The 22,319-nt window shown below is 30.3% G+C and overlaps 1 protein-coding gene across 3 annotated transcripts; it reads left to right on the forward strand.

The window, feature by feature from the left end:
• The first annotated feature begins 11,761 nt into the window (after positions 1-11,761).
• On the forward strand, positions 11,762-20,751 carry LOC126744453 (lipase 1-like). 3 transcript variants are annotated; one of them, XM_050451884.1, is made up of 7 exons: positions 11,762-11,810; positions 14,382-14,546; positions 14,618-14,729; positions 19,540-19,783; positions 19,949-20,101; positions 20,163-20,393; positions 20,442-20,751. In XM_050451884.1, the coding sequence occupies exons 1-7, from the start codon at positions 11,777-11,779 to the stop codon at positions 20,610-20,612; spliced, it is 1,110 nt and encodes a 369-aa protein (XP_050307841.1). In that variant the 5' UTR covers positions 11,762-11,776; the 3' UTR covers positions 20,613-20,751. The 3 variants fall into 3 exon arrangements, with proteins under 3 accessions (XP_050307841.1, XP_050307840.1, XP_050307842.1); XM_050451883.1 differs by lacking the exon at positions 11,762-11,810 and adding an exon at positions 12,556-12,766 and having other exon boundaries at positions 14,369-14,546; XM_050451885.1 differs by lacking the exon at positions 11,762-11,810 and adding an exon at positions 12,619-12,766.
• The last annotated feature ends 1,568 nt before the right edge of the window (positions 20,752-22,319 follow it).

Raw genomic sequence — 22,319 nt, forward strand, 5'->3', positions numbered from 1 at the left:
ACACAAACGGCCAACTGATGAAGATAAAGTTTCTCTACACGCAACCATCCAAGAGTACACATTTTTTCTGAAACTCTGTCATATTTTCTTTAAAAATAAATCTACAGCACTGATTTTGAAACTTCTGCAAACGATACAGGGTGACTTTATCTAAACAAGGAACATAAACAATGTTACAGTATTAGTACAGACTCGCATAATTTCTTGCGTACTTTGTAGTTAATAATACTTCTATTAGCGTAAAATGGTTTAAGCGCAAAATAGGATTTTTTAATTACGGCAGAAACGTGCATTTTGAATCTCAAGTCCTCCTCGAAAATTACATCAAGATTCTTATTGTTCAAATATTTTTAACAGCGTTCCCCCCACAAATAGTAAATTATCCAAGACCACTTTTTTCTAATTTTTTAAAGAGAAACACATTACAGAACACTTGCTAGGATTTAATTTTAAATTATTGCTCGACGAGATAGTGGAAATACATGACAAATCTTCATTTATTCTACTACAACCCTCCAATACGTCACCAGATTTAAGAGAATAATAAATTTGCGTATCATCCGCAAAGCCCTTAATACTGCAATATCTTATACGTTATACATAACGACCTTATACATGTCTGCTATGTATGTACATTAGAAATAAGATAGGATCCAAGACGGATCCTTGTGGTAACCCAGAACATATAAGAACGGTTTGACTGACCTTGATTTTCTAATACCACCAGTTGCTTTCTTTCAGAAAGATACGACCTAGAGGAAGTTTAATGAATTATTATCGAATCCATAATAGGTCAATTTTGCTAAAAGCAGGCAGTGATCCAACATATCAAAAGCTTTAGAAAAGTCAAGCAATACGAGCGCTGTAGTATCACCTCTATCCAAAGCCTCAATGATTTGTTGAGTAACTTTTAACGATGTGCTGTGCCGCTTTCGGAAACCAGACTGGCCCTGCGGGATTATGTTATTTCTGATAAAGAAATAATAAAGCTGTGGCTAAATAAACCTTTCCATAACTTTCGAAATTACTGGAATAATGAATATAGGTCTAAGGTCGCAAGTCCTTTGGACTACTTATTTTAGCTTAAGGTATTATAAGAGAAATCTTCTAAAAATCAGGAAAACAACCTCTTTCCAAACAGGAGTTTATAACATGAGTCAAGTGAGGAGCAAGATGATGAATACCATGTTAGAGCATATTCGCTGAGATGCAGTCACTACCACAGGCAGTAGAGTTGAGGTCTAAAACTATTTTTGAAATTTCAGCTAGGCGAAATAAGAACTGAAGATCAGGACTAAATGTGTGATTAAGAAAATATTCGACTGTCTTTGGGCAGTTATCTGAAGGACTATAAACTGATGAAAAATAATCATTTATTTTGTCAGGATTTAGAAGGTTTACAGGTATAGAACGGTTAGAAGATTTTTTAAGACGGAGAGTTTTTATTGCTTTTCACAGTTTTTTACTATTGCTGCTTTTTTGATGAGTTCCAAATATGCTTTCTTTTCCCGTTTAGTCATCTCCACCATCGAATTTCGTAGTTGCTTGTAGAATAGCCAATCGGGTAAACTTTTTGACTTTTTAGTTCTCGATAACCCTTAATTTCTTTCTCTTATAAAGGGCTTAACGCTTTCGGTAATCCATGAAGTATAAGGCTTAGAAATCCTTGAGGTAGTTAATGGGACATGTGTCTCAAATAATGAACAAACGTTGCTGGATAAATACTCGACTTTTTCACACAAACCATAAATATGGTATATATTATCCCAATTTATTTTTTCTAGATTAGCAAGAAAATCATTCCTGTCAGAAAACCTAAAATTGCGGTATGACCTATATTTTATTTGTTCATTTTCAACCTTAATCCTGACGTCACAAACTATTGCATGGTGATTGGAAATTAAATCAGCGTTCAAGTATAAGAATGTACGACACTTGTGGATTTGTCAAAATAAATCACATCAATTAACAGAATTAATTAATCAATATGATTAATTAACTCTGTAAGATTCTTCTTTTACGTAGACAAGTAATATTCCTGTGTCCCTCTGATCAAGAAAATGGCCCATTTTAAGAAATTATTATCCTACCTTGTGTAATTGTTTCAAATATACAATCATTTGATGTTATTTTACCAACATTATATTATATTTTAATTTATAAAAGTAAGAAAATTGTTAATTTTTTTTGTAAAGGTATAGGAATATTTGGTTTCTTGGAAATATTATTATTTTTTAGTTCTTACCATGCCTCCCTACTAATACAATTTCTAACCTTATAACATAAATAAGTTTTCTTTTTCGGTCTAATTAAAGTGGCTCTAAGATTTCAGCATTGTTTGCAAGAAATTCAATCCGCTACTACAAATAAGTTCTTTTATTTAAAACAAAAGTTTTATAATATCCACGGACAGTAAAGTAGATTTTTACGCTTACATTTTTTAAGGAAGCGTAATTTTGTCATTTCAATATTCCTTAATCTAGACCTATCAACTGATTTTATATTTGAAAATACTAGGTCTATTAAATAAAGTCATCATTGCAATATATATTTTAGTATAGTGTCATTAAATACTAATATATTATTATATAATAAATAAATAGAATAGTAAGAAAAACGTGCAGAACATTATTTTAAGCTTATGCTATTACAGTTCATAGTCAAAATAAGTGAAATAACTACTAATTCGATATTTTACTATTTTGTATCCTAATAACAGCTCGCGAATAATAATTGGTATTTCATAAATAGTACCTATTATAGATCTTATGCTTATCAATTTACTGATTAAAGTTTAAATAAATCACACAAACATACAAAAATTTTTCAAATACTCTTCCGCAGCATCAAAAATGTCAAAACCACAATCTTTCACTCCCCTTGACATGTTCGTATAAAAAATGATTTCCTCATGTGATCCGGGATCGAAATTTGATTCCAATTCGGCCCTTTTTCCCTTAGTTATCCACTTCCTGCTCCGGCGTTATTTCGCCTTGATTCTCCCTAGTAAACTATCCAGCAGGAAAGACCCTTTTCCGACAGTTGACGACCACTTTATGGTCAGGACCATTTCACTTGGACAGAGGTATTATTTAAAAGATAACGCGATAAACAAATCCAGGATTGTATGAAGTATTTTTTTAAATATAAAGGTTTTGGGAAATTGATTTTTTATATTATTGACTAAGGAATATACATACCTTAATACATATTATTTTAAATTATCGGTATACATATATCGAAAGTTATTATTTATTTAGATATGCAAGTATAAAATACTTGACTTTGTAAGGTATTAATGATAAATGCTCTAAAAGAAATGTGACAGTATTTAACCAAATAACCAGATAAAATATAATTTTATTTTATTTTTATGAACTCGTAAAAATCATTTCATAATTTAGCAATTTGTGCCAAACAATTAATGGAATTTCACTACATGGCATTGAAGTTTTTAGAAAATTCTCGGGACATTTTATCTGAAATCTCTTCCATTTTTAAATTTATTTAATTACAGATGATACAAACATTAACCTTCTTAATCTGGCTAATTTACTAATCGACTGTTTCAATCCTTATAACATAATTTAAATAATAGATAAACCAAGCTTTTAGGTTAAGGATCTTGCTTTGGCGTTGGTGAGCAAAACAAAAATCAGCCTATGTTAAATTTATTAACTACTAAGATTCACCTAGAACTTGACAGCTCTTAAAACTTTTGAAATGCATTCGAAATCTAATCATTAGATCAATACCTTCCATATTAGCAGATATAAAAGGTATTGATCATTTCAGAAAGATACCACCCACACAATTACTAACTACACACAAAAAACGGTAATCGTCAAATCTATAAAACTGCTGTTACCTAAATAATCTTTTTTTCATGTATTTCGTAATCGGTTTACATAAAATGATTTCAGGCCAATTAATCCGTATAAAGCAAATTCTTCGAATTGGTCGATTATAATCAATTGTTTGCATTTAAAAGTAAGTGTAGCTTATTAACAAGTAATTAATCTGCATTTCGCCCAGGATATGCAATAACAAGAATCCTGCTGCATGCCTATTAATCTATTAATAAGAGTCCTATGGTTGGAACTTTTAGTGTAACACTTTAATCACAAAACAGTTTTATCACGAACCAAAACTCTTTATTTGACTTTCAACAAGCATTTCACTTACTAAAAGAAAACGGTTTGTAAGGTTGCAAGCTGGTATATCTGAGAGATATCATACATAGTTCTATTTTAGCATACTTACAGTTACACTGATCATACACAGCTTCATATTTTTTTACATATTCATACTTTGATCTTTTGGATTATAGTGAAATTAAAGCAAATATAAATTTGGACCTAAGTAACATTGCTTTATAGAGCAACAAACACAGTTTCGAATAATTTATCAACAAAACTAATGTTTGATTATTTTCTTTACTAAAATACAGTACATCAATAATTCGAAAAATTAAAGCATTCACTTGCATTTTTGATTTTTCTTACTTCCATCGATTCAGATGATTTCAGGAGTATTCGACGGTCTTGATGTATCAAGTGATAAAGGTTATATTTCCGTGTTTTCTTCTGTTTCATCTATAAAAATTCCCGAGATATTTGTCGTGTTGTTCAATTTCTAGCTAATGTGTGGATTCCTGTATTGCAATCTCGCAACTAGAGCTGATATACGTCCTTTTTACCTTTATCTCACCTTGGAACATAGAGTCCATAACTGATCTTGGATGTATACACCATAAATAGTTTTTTTGTTTTATGGTTTTGCTGTCTCTTGCTATGATTTCTGTTAAGATTCTAAAAGTAGAAGATCTCCTTATTTAGTTAATTAGTTTATAAAGAAAAAGAGGACTCGTTTAAATAAATAACTAAGCCATCTAAAATTTAAATATTACATTGCCTTAGTAAGAAATGCCACTATCAAGCTGAAAACTTTATATTTCTATATTCTACATCTAGACCTTGTCTTCAAAAACTAGCTTTGGCCAACCCGATTTAGAATTTAGGAATCAGTTATAATAAAAATAAAAGAATGGGAGTCGTGCCCATTTAAGTTATGCCTTAAAAGTTTGTATACATGGCATCAACTTAACAAATATTTTGGATATTTCAAGACCCGTGTTTTAAATATATTATATTAACCTATATAAGACCTTCATTAGGGCTTTTAAACCAAAATGTGTTCTTCTCATTTTCGCAGGCGTTAAAAACCTATAAAAAAATTAATAAGTAAAATTTTTTGTCAAGCAAAAATATGATGAAATCACACACTTACAGTTAACTTTTAGCCTTTTTTTTAATTGAGTTAGACGTGTTCTTAAAATGAAAGTTTTGTTCAAAAATGACCAATTCTATTACCATTAAATTTTAAAATTCTTTAGAAGATAATTTTCTTTATGTCGTTTATAATACTATATACTTAAATATAAAATGACTTTATTAATATATTATGACTTAATAATTATAAAACAAAGTCTAGATGGCATAATAAGCCATGTCTGAAAGAGAAAAAAAAAATTCCTATATTAATGGGAATTTTTATTTCCCTAAATGACAGAGATATAAAATTTTATTAATTGTTAGAATTTAATAAATTAACTATAGTTTCTTAAAATCCTTAAATTTTAAACGCTAAGTAATTCATATATTAATGCAATCTTCAATGACACCTAGTTCTGAAATTAGTTGTCATGTTTATTATATCAGTTCTGAAATAGCTAAACTAATTTTCAACTAATTTTTGTATTAGTTAAGATAAATTTTGTTGCAAATTCTTATAAGATTGCTTATTTTGTTTATTAATAAAAAAATTATTAAAACTTCACCCATTTAACAAAAACAATTTTTCCTTTAATTATGAATATGTTGCTTATATTTTAATTGTGTATTTATTTACGTCAAGTTTTAATATTAGGAATTTTACTTTTATTTAAAAATGATTTTTTTTTAATTCTATCACTTCTTAATGACGTACATACAGGTCTTGACAGAAAATAATTTCCGAAACTCCTTTTCATACTTTATGAAATTCTCAAAGCTATTAATCTTAAATGAATGCATTCGCTATAAAGTACGTCTTAATAAAAAACCATATATTTTCCAGCAATAGTAAATTTGCTTAACGGTCTAGAAGTTTCAAGATCTTGAAGAATCTAATTAAATAAATTATGTGTAAATTGAAAAATATTGATAGAAAATCAAATTTATATTTTAATAGTTTTGCGGTAGCAAATATATACGATATATTCTCAGCATCATAACATTTAAGTGTTATAAATTCTTGCATGATCAAAATGGATATAGTGCTTACTTATAAATTAATTAAGAAATAGTACAGAAAATACTTAACAATTAGCCTTATTGAAGATAAACTAAGATTTTATTATTAAATAAAAAAATTAAACCTAAATTTATTTACGTTCAAAATTTTAAAACTGTCAGGTATTGAGTTATACAGGTTGGGGAATCAATGATTATGCATAAAGAGGTTCTTAAAGGCGAAATATTAAAGAGCACATATACAAATACACCTGCATATACAAATACCATAATTTATGGGTGGGAGAGTTATGGTTTGTCCCAGTGGGACAAACTTTTTCCTTTTAACCCATATTAAATGTTTAAAATTCAAATAGAATAAAGTAGAAAGCATGCATAACATAGCTAAAATTGGCAACTCGGCTAAACCCAACTATTGCATTCTTTTGCCGGCTGCAAACTAAATAGATGAATAGTACTTTGAGGATACACAAATTTATATACAGTTTACCAACAAAGCTAATGTTTTTGCATCCATGGAATCATCGTACAGCGTTCACAATGTATTGAGTGCATCAAGTATCTCTTGTACTTAAATTTAAGAATATTCGTAAAAGTACATGTTATTACGTAGCGAAAGCGATCTTAAGGGTTTTATATTTTGGAATCTCCAAGGTTATTAATAATATTTCTTATCGTCCAGACCAGAACTTTCTTGAGATCACTCTTTAGTTATACAGTCGTACAATAATTCTATAACATTAACTATGAAGGTTAGTCGCCTTTGGATTTCCTGAAGCTCCTCGTATTTTGCAACTCTGATTCGAAGATTTTTGCTAATTTAATTCAGATGAATTTTAATTTTTACGTATTTCCTGTAAGACTGCTCTATTTAATCATTTATTCACGGTTCGATCAGAATAGTTGCTACTTTTTTTAGGTGTGAATTTTTTATCAACATTTGTATGTTGTTAACAAAGCTTAACAGAGTACTAGTTATACTAAAAATTAAAATATTACATTTCACGCAAAAGAGTATAAAGCTAAAAATAGTCAGTCATATAAAACAGTAAAACAAACATCAGAGTAAAAGGATTTACAATTATACGACAAAGCCATTATAATTTGTCCTAATTTAAGCGCATAAATACATGCAAATAAAATACTAGCAATGGAAAGATGTGAATTACAAATCAAAATGCGGCTAAAATCGTAGCCCTTACTTAACAGAAAAAGCCAAAATGCCAAGCTCATGTTATATTGTCGTATGAATAAAGGTAGACGATTAAAAAGCCTCTCATTATTGTAAAGCACTGATTTTTTTTTTAATTTGTGCAGACCTAGAACATAAAAGGAATGGTTAGTACGACCTGCTCTAGTAAGTCTACTATTATGCTTCCTAAAAATAAGGCAGACTGTTTCTAATAAAGCAAAAAGATAGCACAAAGTAACAGATTTTGTGTGCATTTTGTGTGCTTTGCTACTCGCCTGCTACGTCGTTGTTTTTCAGTACGACATGAGTAGGCATCTGACTTTGATGGGACTAACTCTACCATTTGCGATAAAATTTCGCAAAATTTTAACCGAAAGTTCCGGAAGTTCTAAAACATTTTTCTGATGCAGGCTTTACATACATCAGTGTATAACTCACATAGAATTGTAATCTCAAAATGTTTATTATGCTGTAAAATGCATAATAAAATTAAAGCGTTATTCTAATAAGAGTTTCTGGTGAAATGTAATTGGCAGATTCAACAAAAATTTTTTCCAACAAGATATTTCAATTTGTTGGCCTTCTATTTTCGTATTACTACTACTAAAGTCGCATCAGTTAACTCTAAAATTATAAGTCATGTGGGGATAAATCTGGAGATCTAGGAGGCCATTTAATATAGCTAGTCTTACTAATACGGCTAGGCAAAGTATTTATTAGAAATACCCCTCTTATTGGAAATAGAATGATCTTAGGTCTACATTAGTCTTATACTGTGCTCAATTTCCCGAGACCAATATTGTAAAATGGATGAATTATAATATTTTCTATATAATGGACATGAAAATTCATCTCAAAATAGAATATTTTGTAAAAAAAATAATTTTTGATTCGGTTTTTTCATCATAGTTTCATAAAATGTCATTATTCGTCACTGGTTATTTTCGGAAATCGTCCTGATAGTGTTATGGTTCATAACTAGTTCCTAATAGTGTTATGGTTCATAACTAGTCATTCTCCAACACTTATGAGGGCGGTCTACCTGCGTAAAATGGGGTTAGCTCCTGTACCAAGACAAAAAAAGTTAGAAAGCTCAAATTTTATGTAGGGATTGCTTATTGGATTATCTAGGCGGGATGCTATTTAAAATATAGAAAATAAAAAAACAATGTTGAAAATTTTTATTTTTTATTAAAACAATGTAAAATTGACCATCCTTAAATCTAATAAAACATAACACACGAAATATATATGTTGTAAAAATTTTTGGTTTCTTTTAAAACCTAACCCAAAAAATAATAATAATTTTGGCTAAAAATTGGGTCACCATAGGATATTAAGGCAGATCTGGCAACGCCGTTCTTGTTTCTTAGGACGCGCAATATTTTTCGATCAGCTTTCATTGGTCAAAACGGTTTCGATAAACGGGTAGTGCTAAGTAGTCTTGATTTTATTCTAAATGATATTCGCAATTATTATTTTCCTTTCTTTTATTAGTGCATTGTGTTTTGTACTTTCGTCGTTGTTTAAAAATTTTCGTTATGGGTCGTAATAAACGCAACGTTGTGGATAAAAAACATTTAGGTTTAGCTACTTTTCGTAAAAGTAAAAAACGTGTTTTAAAAAATGTCTGGTAAGTATAATGCTTTTTTTTGTAATTAAAAAGTGTACAATGTGTCCCAAATTTATAGGCCAACATTGGAGAATTCGGGAATCGTCGAACTGATACATAACTGGTGAATTATGGACAAAAGTTGGGGTTTTAAAACAAAGTACAAAGCAGTCTTTTATAAGTTTGAATAAAACTCCAAGGTAGCAGTCTCGATATTTAATTAAAATTTTATAGTAGGTAAATGTTAAAATTATGGTTTACATTTACCTACAACAAAACCCGTTTCGGTCCTTTACGAGCATCTTTTTGTATCACTGTCAATTTCTTTTCTTTTATTTTACATATTGTTAATTTGTATATGGTGTAGAGATGCTCGTAATAAGAGCGAAATATGTAACCGATTTTATTTATTATACAATTTTAAAGTTATTTGAGACCGGTGAATGGGAGTTTTATACAGTTTTCCTGGTTTTGGTAGAGGGTGCTCGTTGCGTTAGTTTTTACTTTTTTAGAACATAATCGCACTTTTACGTTTTCATAAGATGTGAATGACTTAAATTTACTAGATTTTTAGCAATGCAATCCTAAATAAAATAAAATTAATACATAAGATTATTTTTAAAAAAATACTACGACTTTTGTTAATTCTTATATCTGCCGTATTTTAAAAAGAAGATCCTTATTATTTTTTAACATATTTACAGATTTTACAATTTTACATTTAGTTCATTTAGATTATTTATAGGACTATCATAAAAAATTGATTTCAAATATCCCCAAAAACAGAAGTCCATGGGGTTTAAGTCTGGACCACGCGCAGGCCAAAGCAAAGGTCCTCCACGGCCAACACAACGTTCGGGATATTGTTCGTCAAGATAATTGCGTACCTGTCGAGAAAAATGCGTGAACATGTATCTTACAAAGAATACATGATCTGCTTAACATTTAATGGTATATCTTCTTAAATACCTCCAAGTTCATTTCGTAAGAAATTTAAGTACGAGTCTCCGTTCAAATTGTATTGAAATTAAATGCCCATTTGTAATTTCAAAAATTAGTCCTAAAATGGGAATTAGAGAAAAAAAACTTACATTTGCTACCATTGAAAATGGTTCCTTACATCTAAAAAGGAACCACAACTATTACTATCAAATCCAGGGACAGTTTCAAGTTACAAAAAGTAAATTTTGTTTCTTTGAAGTATGGAGCCCTCTTGAACTAATTGTAGAGAAGGTAAATCAGTGTATTAATAAGTTCTCATTCAACCGATAATCCGTAATTTTAACAGTATTAAAATTTAACTTTAGTTGAGAACATAAAAAAAAATGTTATAAGATCAATAATATTGCGATAAAGGTATAATTTTAACTCTTACTTATTCTATATACTACATAATGTATTTCTTTTTTGAAAAATGTATTATTTTTTTAAAATATGAAGCATCCCTATTATTCATTATAGCTATGCCTTATAATTTTTAATAGTCGTTTTTCTTGCAGATTCCACGTAATGAAGAATTTTGGAGAGTTAAAGTGTTGCCCAAACTATATCCAAAAGGAATATCACTTACAGACAAAGCAGAAGAATCCAACATATTATTATAGTACAATATAATCATTAGGTTTGTTCTAGCACGATATTTAAAATGGTTTGAAATTAGTTTGGTGTATATTCCAGTTGCGCGTGATAGTCTGAAACCTCGTTGCAAACGGTTCCATTACGTAATGCCTCACACATTCACCCATAGGGAGTATGCTGACATGATATTCGTGTATGATTTCTGTAATGGTATCGCATTACGTACTGTTGATGAATACCGACGTGGTTTTCCAAATCAAAGAATTCCTAGTCGAAAAGTTTTTCAGACAATTTTTGCAAATGCTCAGGAAATAGGAATGTTTCCAAGCGTAAGAATTAATTCTGAACGAGAGGCGGACTAAATATAGAAAATGAAGAAAATGTTCCGGATATGGCTGAAGGGAACCCGAGTGTTAGTACGAGGCGGATAACAAAAGAACTTCGATTAGCATCACATGTAGACGTTTGGAAGATACTTAGGAAAAACGGTTTATGGCCTTTCCATATTCAACTTCAAGAGGGTGATTTTGGCTTAAGGGTTCAATTTTGTGAATGGATCCTACAAAATCGAGACCTACATAATTAGATTTTATTTAACGATGAAGCTCATTTTACCCGCAATGGAATTAATAACAGACACAATGAACATCGGTAGTCAGATGAAAATCGTCATGCCACGTTTGAACAAAACGGTCAACAATCTTACAAATAAACTTCAGAACCGATTATTTCTGAAACGGTTGAGAATCGGATTAAAACATATAAGTTAATTTATCTTATTTTGACCTTCTAAACATGTTCCTAAAATATTTCCTTTTCCTCCCGAAACACCCTGTATGTACATTTATGTAAAACTTTATAACATAAAAAGTAGTTAATAAACCTAGCAAGAAGTAAGATCAGTTGACTTGCGTCCCTGGTAATTGAGATTCAATATATCAGGGAGAAGGGAACGGTGGAGTGGGTAATTACGGCAGCCAGTGTTGCCACTTTCAGCGAAAGCTGCACCGGCCACGAAACTACTGTCGCGCTTCGAAACCGATTTTGTCACGTGGTGGACCGCACTCTTTCTCCAACCTGTATATTTTAACTGCATTATGTATGAGAGATCTCGTGAATGCTGAAGTATGTAAAGGTATGTCATGATCTAATATTTTCAATACGTTTCATGGATGGCCAATTGAAGTGTGTATGAGTAACTTATGGACAACGTTCAAAAGATGAACTATTCTGCGATGTTTCATGTTCATGTAGATATACATTCAGAGAGCAGGTTAGAGACAAGATGATATTTTTGTAGGTGATATACACTTCGTACGGACAAGTTTTTCTGCACCTTATATTAATTATCAGTTGTAGTCAAAAAAGGATATGTAGGAAAATCACAGTAGTTAAACTCGCCTGTTTTAACAAGACTTTCGCACATTTTTTTTAATGAATAATTTAGTACCGGTCTGTACTGTTCTATAATAGCTCACACATTTTTTTACAGTTACAAAATCTAATAGTTTGAAAACTACTTGCATGACGTCAAATCTATTTCTTTGTATTTAAACACTTAATTGTTTCTTTAATTACTGGAAATGTTTTCAAATACAAAGGGACGTAATTAATTTATGTTGATAAATGTGTAAGTGACTTTGTGGTAAAATATATATCTAGAAGTGTAAAATTAAAAATATTTAATATACAAGGCAGATATAAGAAAAAAGCTAATTAAACAACTTAACAAACTATCTCATTAAATACAATTTACGCCTAACTACTTTATATTACTATATATTTAAACTAATAGTAGATAAGGATTAAAGGGAGCTTTCATAACCATAACTATTTAGATAGCATTAACCTGTCCTACTTATTAAAGTAGTCGTAAAATACCGCAGTATTTATATTCGTTTGTCATATAACTCTTGGCACTTAATAATGTTTAAATGTATAACTTTATTAGTACTATTAATAGTATGCGATATTTGTTTAGCAAAAATAAGTATAAATTTCAAAAATAATGCTTGTAACTCATATTTAGCATATTTCACAAAAGTCGTTAACAAGAACTGCTATTACGATGATCAGTTATTTTTGGAGACGGTAAGAGATACATTGGATTAATAAACAATAATTTTATTTAAAAAGAGTATAATTGGGATACATTTAGATCAAGGCATTCTTAATAATTTAAAGAATTTAGGATTTCAAGGTAGATTTTTATTAAATAACTTAAAGGTGATGAAAGTAATAAAATCTTAAAAGTGTCTCTTATATACACGCATCTTCATTTTATGTAAAAAAAGGGCAATTATTCACTAACTAAGCTTAGACCTAGACCCTTAGAGTGACGAGAACCTTAAAAGAATCTAAAATAAACTACATCACTAATGTTTTGATTTTTATTCATTCATATATCACTCGCAAAAATAACAGTTATTTCAAGATAAATCTAAAGATATAGGAGGGTATTAAGACTCTATAAGAATATTAGAAAAAGCATTTATTTAATATTCTTTTACCATAATCAAATTATGAACAGAACAGGTCCCATAATATAGTCGCCCATAAAAATAGCAAATAGCACAACATCAGTGTACTGATACGGAATTAAAAATTTCTGTGCTCATTTTTCCGAGACCAATATCGAACAACGAAAGATTTGTGGTTTCTATATAGTGGGAAAAAATATTTATCAAAAAATATAAATTTTTGTAAAAAACATCAGTGTAATAGCTGGATACTTAAAGCATGTAAAACAAAGAAGATTCCCCATCTAAAACTGTTTATTGAATAAATTAAGAAATATTTCCATACAAAAAGCAATTGAACAGCGTCACAGTTGCCTAATTATACACGAGTCTCGATATAGCTTATTTTGCAAATAGCTGCTATAAACTAGGTCGACTAAATATTGCAACCAACTATTAATATTTATAATAAAAAAAATGCTTTGCTTTTAAAGAATTTGCCTAATATTATTAATAATTCCTTTACATTAGTGTTATTTGCTTCTCCCATCACCATTTTACAAAATTACATTCTTTTCCACTTATCGGGTTGAATCCACCTCTAGGCCACTAGGAAACATTTCATTCAGTCGTTTTTTCTCCTGAACTCCTTTAATAGTATGTTCTTAAAAACAAGAGGATCTCTCAAAATTTGAAACTACATTATTTTTTTTCAGAAGGAATATTAATTTTTAAATGTAATTAATAACAAATCCACACATTGTACTGCCAATTTCCACCCAATTAAAAATTTGTCATAACAAGCGAAAATAATAATGGGACTTTAAAATTTAACAGCTCAGCGTGCAGTCACACAGGAAACATGCCGATATAATTATTGTTATTCTGTAGGAAATAAGAACACGTAATACGTATCAGACCACTAGAGGGAGCCGTTTATGGTCGAGAGGAAACGGGGTTGTCATTATTTTAGACAACGCATAGTCTTCAATTCCCCAACCTGTATACAAAATATTGTCAAGTATACTATGTTGGTCTCTTATGTCCACCATGTTATTATTTTATAATTTTGTGAAATTGTTAAAGAATAGTTCACCTTAATATAGTTCTATACTATTTTTATATATTTATTTTGAAATCTTGGACTTAAATTACTTAAGAATGCCTTTATTTAAATTATGTCATACTAATAAAAATATTGCTAAAGAAGATAATAAATGTATTAATGAGTTAGCCTCAAATACTAGACCTCCGTCAACTTCCATATGAAAATCATACGGTGACTACAGAAGATGGATACATTCTTACACTATTTAGAGCAACGCAAAAGAACCCAAAAGGTATTATAGTTATGTTCCATCCAATTATACAGGATAGCACTACTTGGTTTCTCGGAGGCAGCACGTCATATGGTAATACATGTTAATATTTTTTATGACAATTAAAGCATTAATATACTAATTTATTTTCTTGACTATTTTAGGTCTGACCTTTATTAACCAGGGCTATGAAGTCTGGTTTCTTAATTTTCGTGGAGTGACATATTCCGATAGACACGTAAAAAATCTTACTGGGAAGGAGTACTGGAATTGGAGGTAATTATAAAATATTTAAAAACATTATGAAGACAAAAAAAAGACGTTGTCTCTTTTTTTTTAAATCTATAAATAAATCAAAAAGACAGCATCAGCAAGACTCTAGTGCATGAGTTTAAAAAGTAACTCTGTTACAAAATGTTGGCTTTAAAAAGGAATTTATCTTACGTTTGTGCCCGAAATATATAAAATTTAATAACTAGATATTTATAAAAAAATAACCATTGGCTCATCATAATATCACCATTAAACATATGTAAGTCAAAGTATTTAAAAGAAACTAGGGGCTTTCAGAAAAAAATACTAGGGGGATTTCGTACTTAAGTATATGCCAAAAAAACAGAACACGACAACTAAAGTACTAACTACTAAATGAGAAAAATCGCAGTCCATATTAAAATAAGTAAGTATTAGTCTTAGAATATATAGTCCTATAATTTTTATTTTATTTAAAATGTAATCTGAAATAAATAAGCGTTCGTAGTAAAATATTTGGGATTTTGTTATAAAAATGCATACGACATTTCTTTTAAAATAAATAAGTGGTTTTAAAAGAAACCAATTTAGTTAATGCCACTAATTTAAGGATTTAAATACATCCATTTAATACATGATATAGAATAATAACTAACATATAGATGTAAAAATTAAATATAAGCTGTCATTAATTTGTGCATCGAAAGGAACTCTTGGTAGGATCAATATATTTAAAAAAATACTATTTCCAGTGTCATTAGGACACAAATAATCGACTAAACTAAATTACCAAGCTATATTCATTTATAAAAAATCAAATTTGTCATTAAAATTTTCAAATTGGACAAAAAAACATCATATTTTTCGCCTGCCATTATCCTAAGCATGTGATGGCTCTTACGCATTAATTATATTTACTTTTGGTTCGGAATTATATTTAACTTACTACTATCTAACTGACTGCTTTCATATGGGTTTTGCAAGTAGGCAATCACCTTAGCTTCTTGTGGTGACTTGGCAGTTCTCGTCGAGTATGCACTCTGCCTCACAAATCGTACATCAAAATCAACCTTAAAAAAAAAGAATAATTCACCTTTTAAATATTAATTTTTGATGCCCTTGTTAGTGATTAATAATCCTTTGGATAGACGATCAAGATAGGATATAGGAATTATGAGGAATGTCTTGCAAGATCCTCTTATATTCTTCTCTTAGACTAAATAGTTTTTTGTCTTTGCTTCAAGTATATTTGCTATGATTTAATACCGTTTCTGCCCAAAAATTAGGTTTTTGATAAAAAAGAAGTTTGAAAATTATTTGCTACTAAATCTTGATATAGGTTAACTTTGTGATTCGTCGCTGATCTTTCCACACGAGAAATTTGGATTATTTCTTTTTCCCAACATGTTCACATGATGTGGGCTTAAACAATGTCTCATTCGCATTTTGATGAAGGTATTAATTTGTGCTTTGCCCTGATATTCTAATCTGGAGAACCAGGGATTTCTGATGCAGTATTTCTGTCTAGCTCTTTATAAACAATGTTCTAGTCGAATAGTTCTTTCATTTCTTCCAGTAAGTTTCTTGTATACCCAGTTCAATTGGGTAAGGTATTTATAAAATTCTTCCTATATTGGCTAAGTTGTCAGCGGTTTCATTACCTGTGATGTTGTTATTACCTGAAACCCAGCTTAGCTAAACTTAGCTGATGTGATTTTTTTTAAAGATTACAATGTATTTTTCGATACCTTTTTCTAGGTAATATGTGATTACATTGTGGATTGCTATAATTTCTGCTGTGCATATTTGTATATTATTTGATAGTCTTGAGGATTCAAATATCACATATTTGGACAGAAATGTATTCATAAGCCATACTCTTCGAAATTCTACGGACATTTTTGAGTTTTCCGCTAATAGGATGTTGGTTAGGGTTGATTTTACACAGCCCAAAGCTATTGGCTAAAGGCCTGAAATTGTGCGTTGTTTAATTAATATTTATTAGCTTTTGTGAATGGGCTTGGGATCTGATTGCCATAATCCAAATTTGAGCTTACCAATCCCTTATATATTATAAGTAAACTCAGGGAATCTCTTCCCCACCATACCCTGAAAACTGCTTTCATTGTATTTGTTGCCCCTTGAGCTGCGTTTGGAATTTTTTATATTTATTTAGTCCAATTAAGCGTATGTGTTAAATAAAATGCCTATAAATTTATATTTTTTGACCCAGCTTATGATTTGATACCTGTAGTATTTCTTTCCTTTAGGAGTATTTCATATTGTCTTGGTCTTAATTGCGTGCCAATTGATTTATTTATAAATATTTTAAAGTTTAATTTATCAAAGCTTTTCTCTAGTTTCTGTAGAAATTTTGTTTATTTTATCGGTTATGTCATATCACTCTCCTATTATACATAAACCATCTGCATCTTGTAACAATTCCACTCCCTCCATTCTTATCTTATTATGAATTGGGACCGTTAGATGCTAAATATTATTGGGCTTATAGAAGATCCTGAACAAAATTCACCATTATTCGTCTTGGACCTATAATGTTAGTATTATCTTTGTCCATAATAATGGTTTTTCTATTATATGATATGTTGAAGATTATGTTAATGATCTCAATATTTTTTTATAGCTCTTAAGTATGTCATAAGCTGCCTTAATATCTAAGATTATTATGATTGTATGTTTTCTTCTTTGAAAATTATTTCATTATTTGAGTGACATCTAGGTCAGGGCTTCTGTGCATCTTCTTCCTTTTTCTAAGTGTTATTTATGTAACAGTTTCGAAAACGGTTGTTTGCCATTTTACTACTATAAGAAAATTTCTGTATATAGGCTTTATCTATAGTGTCTTTATAGAATGCAAAACTGTTGGCGCTGCTTTAAAAAAAAGTTTTTTTTGAGGTTTTTTTTTTACCCTTGAAGCCTACGGGACCCGGGAGTGAATAGGGGTGCTGGGTATGGCAAATTAATTATTAAATAGAGCGAATAAATAACATCTGTACTTTTTACATCTTATATAAAAAGCGGATATAGGGAGTTTTTGACAAAAATAAAGGTCATAAAATCGAAAAAACAAAATATATTCTGCACATTTTTTCAGAACATACAATGCAAAAATACCGCAACAAATTAAACTTTTTAAACGTTTTCTTGTTTACTGCTTTTTCACTGAACTATAGCGATATTGCCAAATTGACATATAAATAAGCAAAATACTGGACATTTTGAAGGAAGGGTTGAAGCTATCCAGGTTACATTTGTTTAAATTCCGGATAATTACTTTATTGAAATATTATATTTACAAGGCTCTACATTTTAAGTGTGCACAGTGGAGTCATCAGGATCGATAAAATTGATTAAGTGATCCTTCCTGGTCTAATTTTCCATAGGATTTCCAATAATCTGATATTATGGTAGTGTCAGACAATACTCATTTTCCAATGACTAACAAGGTTTCGGCAGTCTCATCCTCAACAGGTACAAAAAACATTTTTCTGGTTTCCCTTTTGATGCCTCCAAAAACCCACTGGCCCTCTATTCTTCTTTCTCTGTTGTATTTACTTTTTCCCATTTTTGCTTCATCAATTTCTATAATTTTTCCTGGCTCTTCAAGTTTGGTAAAATACCCATATAATACAAACATCTTTACAAAAGAAACTCCAACCCATATATATAACTAGGAAGGAACTACACTTGAATAACTTCACTAAAGAATTCACCAGTTTTTGTCTCATTGGAACTCATTACTAGAAAATCCCTTTTTGTAAAACTATCACAAGCCATTGTTTTTGTTTTGAAAAACACTAGGCAATTATATATTTCGAGATAGTCTTTTACCATTTTGAGTGTTTGTGAAAGTAAGACTTAATATTTTAGGAAAAATCGAGGAAATATGTCCTCGTGTAATGAATTAATGCCCAAAAATGTAATTTTAAGCCACTCAATGTGCTCAAGTGCCATTTACTTTAAATGCCGTAAATTTGGCTGTTTTTTGCGTTTAAAAGAAATAGGCTCTTATTTACAAAAAATACTTAATTTGTGTTTCCGCCAGCACATCTATAAACATTATGATTAACACAAAGTTCCTAATTATAAATAATTACCCTAATTTGATTTGCATAGTTTTGTTCTTCATTTGATATGCAATATTGATTTATATAATAGATTCCAAGGTCTTGCTAACGCATTAATTTAAAGAAATTGGCCCGGTTTCAATATTGGGTATAGTATACTACTATAATATACTTAGGTATTGGAAGCAATGCATGAGAAAACGTTGGTATAGGCTTTTAAATGAGTTTTAATATAATTGTTGACACATGGATTCGGGCATTATTTTACTAAAAGGCAACATTTTTAAGTTATTAAATATATGGTGTATTCTATGAAACTATCAACCTTTTGTGAATAGCATTACAAGGAGGGTGATAGTTTCATAGAATCAGGTTTTGCAGTATAGATTCTTTAGTATTTTTCTTGAATCAACTAAATGCTATACCCTAGGATCTTGGTTTTCCCTACATTTAAGGCCGGGATAATGCTTACTCTAACAAGAGAAAAATCCTTCTAAACCCTCCAATAAATTTACTTCAATGGCTTTTGTTTGCCTCAAATAATATATTTCATGCGTATAAAACAAACCTGTTAAATGAAGTGACAACAAATTTTTAAATTTTCCAAAGCCAGAATACCAATTTTTCTGTAAAAATATAATCATTTTCTATATTTACCTATGAATATGATGTTTTTCTGTCACAGACAAAGATTGATAATAAATCATTTTTATACGATCTGCTCTAAACAATGTTTTTTTATATAGTTTTCATGAACTGGGCTACTACGATATATCAGCCGTATTTCGTCACGTCTACAGTGTAACCAACCAAAAAGCAATTTCGTTTAGTATGTCGATTGGATCTGCTGCTGCAGCCGTTTATGCCAGTGAAAGACCAGATGAGGCTAAAAAATATGTCAACTTATTTATACAGTTGGCAACGCCCGCTTTTTTATCAGATGATACTACAGTAATAAGACTGATAATACCGTTTATACCAATTATTAAGGTAATAATATTAATTCGTATGTCCTTTATAGCACTTTTTACTCATGCACTGAATAATATAATCGTTAAATCATTTTTGTGCATGGGTAATTCTGAGTGATTCGTACAAAACGCATTTTCTTATAGTTTAATTTTTTGACGACTTACTTTTTTGTTTTTTTTTTAGGTTTTTCTGAAAATCTTTAATATTTACTCGCTGCCTAATAGGACATTTCTTATAAAGTTTATTATTAATTTAGTTATTTTCTTTAATGGAGAATGGCTGAGCACACTTGTTTTACCATTTCTCTTTGGAGGTGGACCCTTTGAAATGGATCCAGTTAGTATATAATTTTAGGCAAAAAAATACAAACTTCTAGGACACTATATTTATTTAACAGAGTCGTTTACCAGCGGGCCTTGCTGAGTACTTCCAGCCAAGCAGCGTAAAAACACTTCTTCACTTTTCCCAACTGATTACAAATGGAAACCAATTTGTTCAATATGATTATGGTAAATCAAAAAATCTAGACATATACAGTTCTGAAAAACCTCCACGATATCCACTTGAAAGCATAAACGTACCTGTTTATTTAATGTATTGTGATCAAGATAACTTGGCAAATCCAAAGGTAAGATGCAACTGTTAATAACTTTTTGTCTTCATTCTTTATTTTTAGGGTGTTGAAATATTCTACCAACAACTTTCTGACTCTGTTAAACCATATGGTTTGGTTAAGTTTTCTGGCTGCGGTCACGCTGATTTTATTATTGGAAAGACTATTCCCCTTCTTGTTCAAAATAGTACTCTGGCACTCCTGGATAAAATAAATCAGGAAAATAATGAATAATAATTTGAAAGCTTTGCTATTTAGACCACAATACATACTTTATTTTTGTCAATTAGTGGCTATAGATGCCATTATGAAATACTGTAAAAAATATTAGCACCATTAGAAAATGGCTTCACTTAATAAACCTTGAATATTGTTTATCGCTTATTATTTTTCCCAAAAGACCAATTGATTTCACTTCCTTTATAAACAATTTCTACGTATATACATAGTTACTACTTTCTGCTTTAAATAACTAGATCAGATAATTGGACAAGTAGATATTTCCCTAATATTTTACGTACATTTGTTTACTAACTATTTTTTGCCGCAGTAACATTTAAAAAAGAGTATTTATTTCTGTCTAATTACAGGCTCAATGACTTCTAAATAACTAATTTTTCATTTAAGACAAACAAGAAACAAATTATTTCTGATCCTATCCTGTCAACCCCATAACACTCACTCCTATACAGAAACAAACAGCGGTCAAGACCCTAAACACCGCAAACAGACAGGGCCATTAGACCCATACGAGTAACAGTAGTAGCCCTCCTAGGAAGGCCATAACACACACACACTCCCCTCTGGTACATAGTTTAGCTGCAAGAGAAGAAAGAAAAGCAATATGGTCAAGTCATAAAATTAATGCCGTTATTCTATTCAGAAAGGGAATTTTCTAAACGTCTCGTCACTAATGCTGTTAATGACAGGGCCGAATGTGTTAGCGAAATTTCCTAAATTGTCCGATTGTCCCTCCCTTAATTTTATGTGAATGTTTATGACTTTTGCATTGAAGGGAAGATTTGATCTTTTTACATATGGTTTCTATATTTCATTATGGGATTGGATACAAAAATGTAAATGGGTATGATGAACATTTCTTTATTCCTTAAATAATAATAAATAATAAATGTTATATAAAGATTGAATTAACCTAATGTCTAAAACAGACCTTCCTCAATTTTCTTAAGGTACCGTATATATTCTGTAGTTCTTAGTGATCACATTAAAAAAATGTACTCTCAGGTCTATATAGCCCCTGAATATCGTGAGCTCCAGATAATTGCTTGCCGTGCTTAATGAGTCGATTTTACCTAACGATATGTCCACCATTACATATGGTGCCGACTCTGTGGAGTTTCTGGCTACAAGATCTTTGCAGGAAGTAGCCAAAATACATATCAAGGACTGTTCAAAGGTTTTTCACATAATACAGCATGATTTTTACGTTGACGACTTTCTAACGGTCGCACAGTCGATGAACAGTCGATGAACTTATAATATAGCCGAATTAAAGAAAATATATTTATTTACTTCATATATCCATATACATAAATATAATGCATAACATAGATATACAAAATTACGAATTATGCACCTAGACAACCGTATATCTGCATGTACTCATCTGTTTCTCATTACAGAAACAGATGACGAGTTCTTTAGGGTTTGTTCTATTTTAGAAAATAAAGTTTTTTACATAATTTTTTAAATGTTTTGAACTTGTAAACACTTTTGATGTTGTTTGGAATTAAATTAAAAATTTTTGTATCCAGTGTAGTAAATTGCGACGTCTTCTTGAAGAAAATCAAGATGTGTTTTCCTTGCACGATAATGACCTGGGAAGAACTGATTTGGTGCAGCATCGAATTAACACTAGAGACAATGCTCCGATTAAACAAGCACCTCAAAGAATTCCGATAGCTAAACAAGGAGAAGTTC

This window comes from Anthonomus grandis, chromosome 14 (assembly GCF_022605725.1).
Source record: "Anthonomus grandis grandis chromosome 14, icAntGran1.3, whole genome shotgun sequence".
Lineage (NCBI taxonomy): Eukaryota > Metazoa > Arthropoda > Insecta > Coleoptera > Curculionidae > Anthonomus > Anthonomus grandis.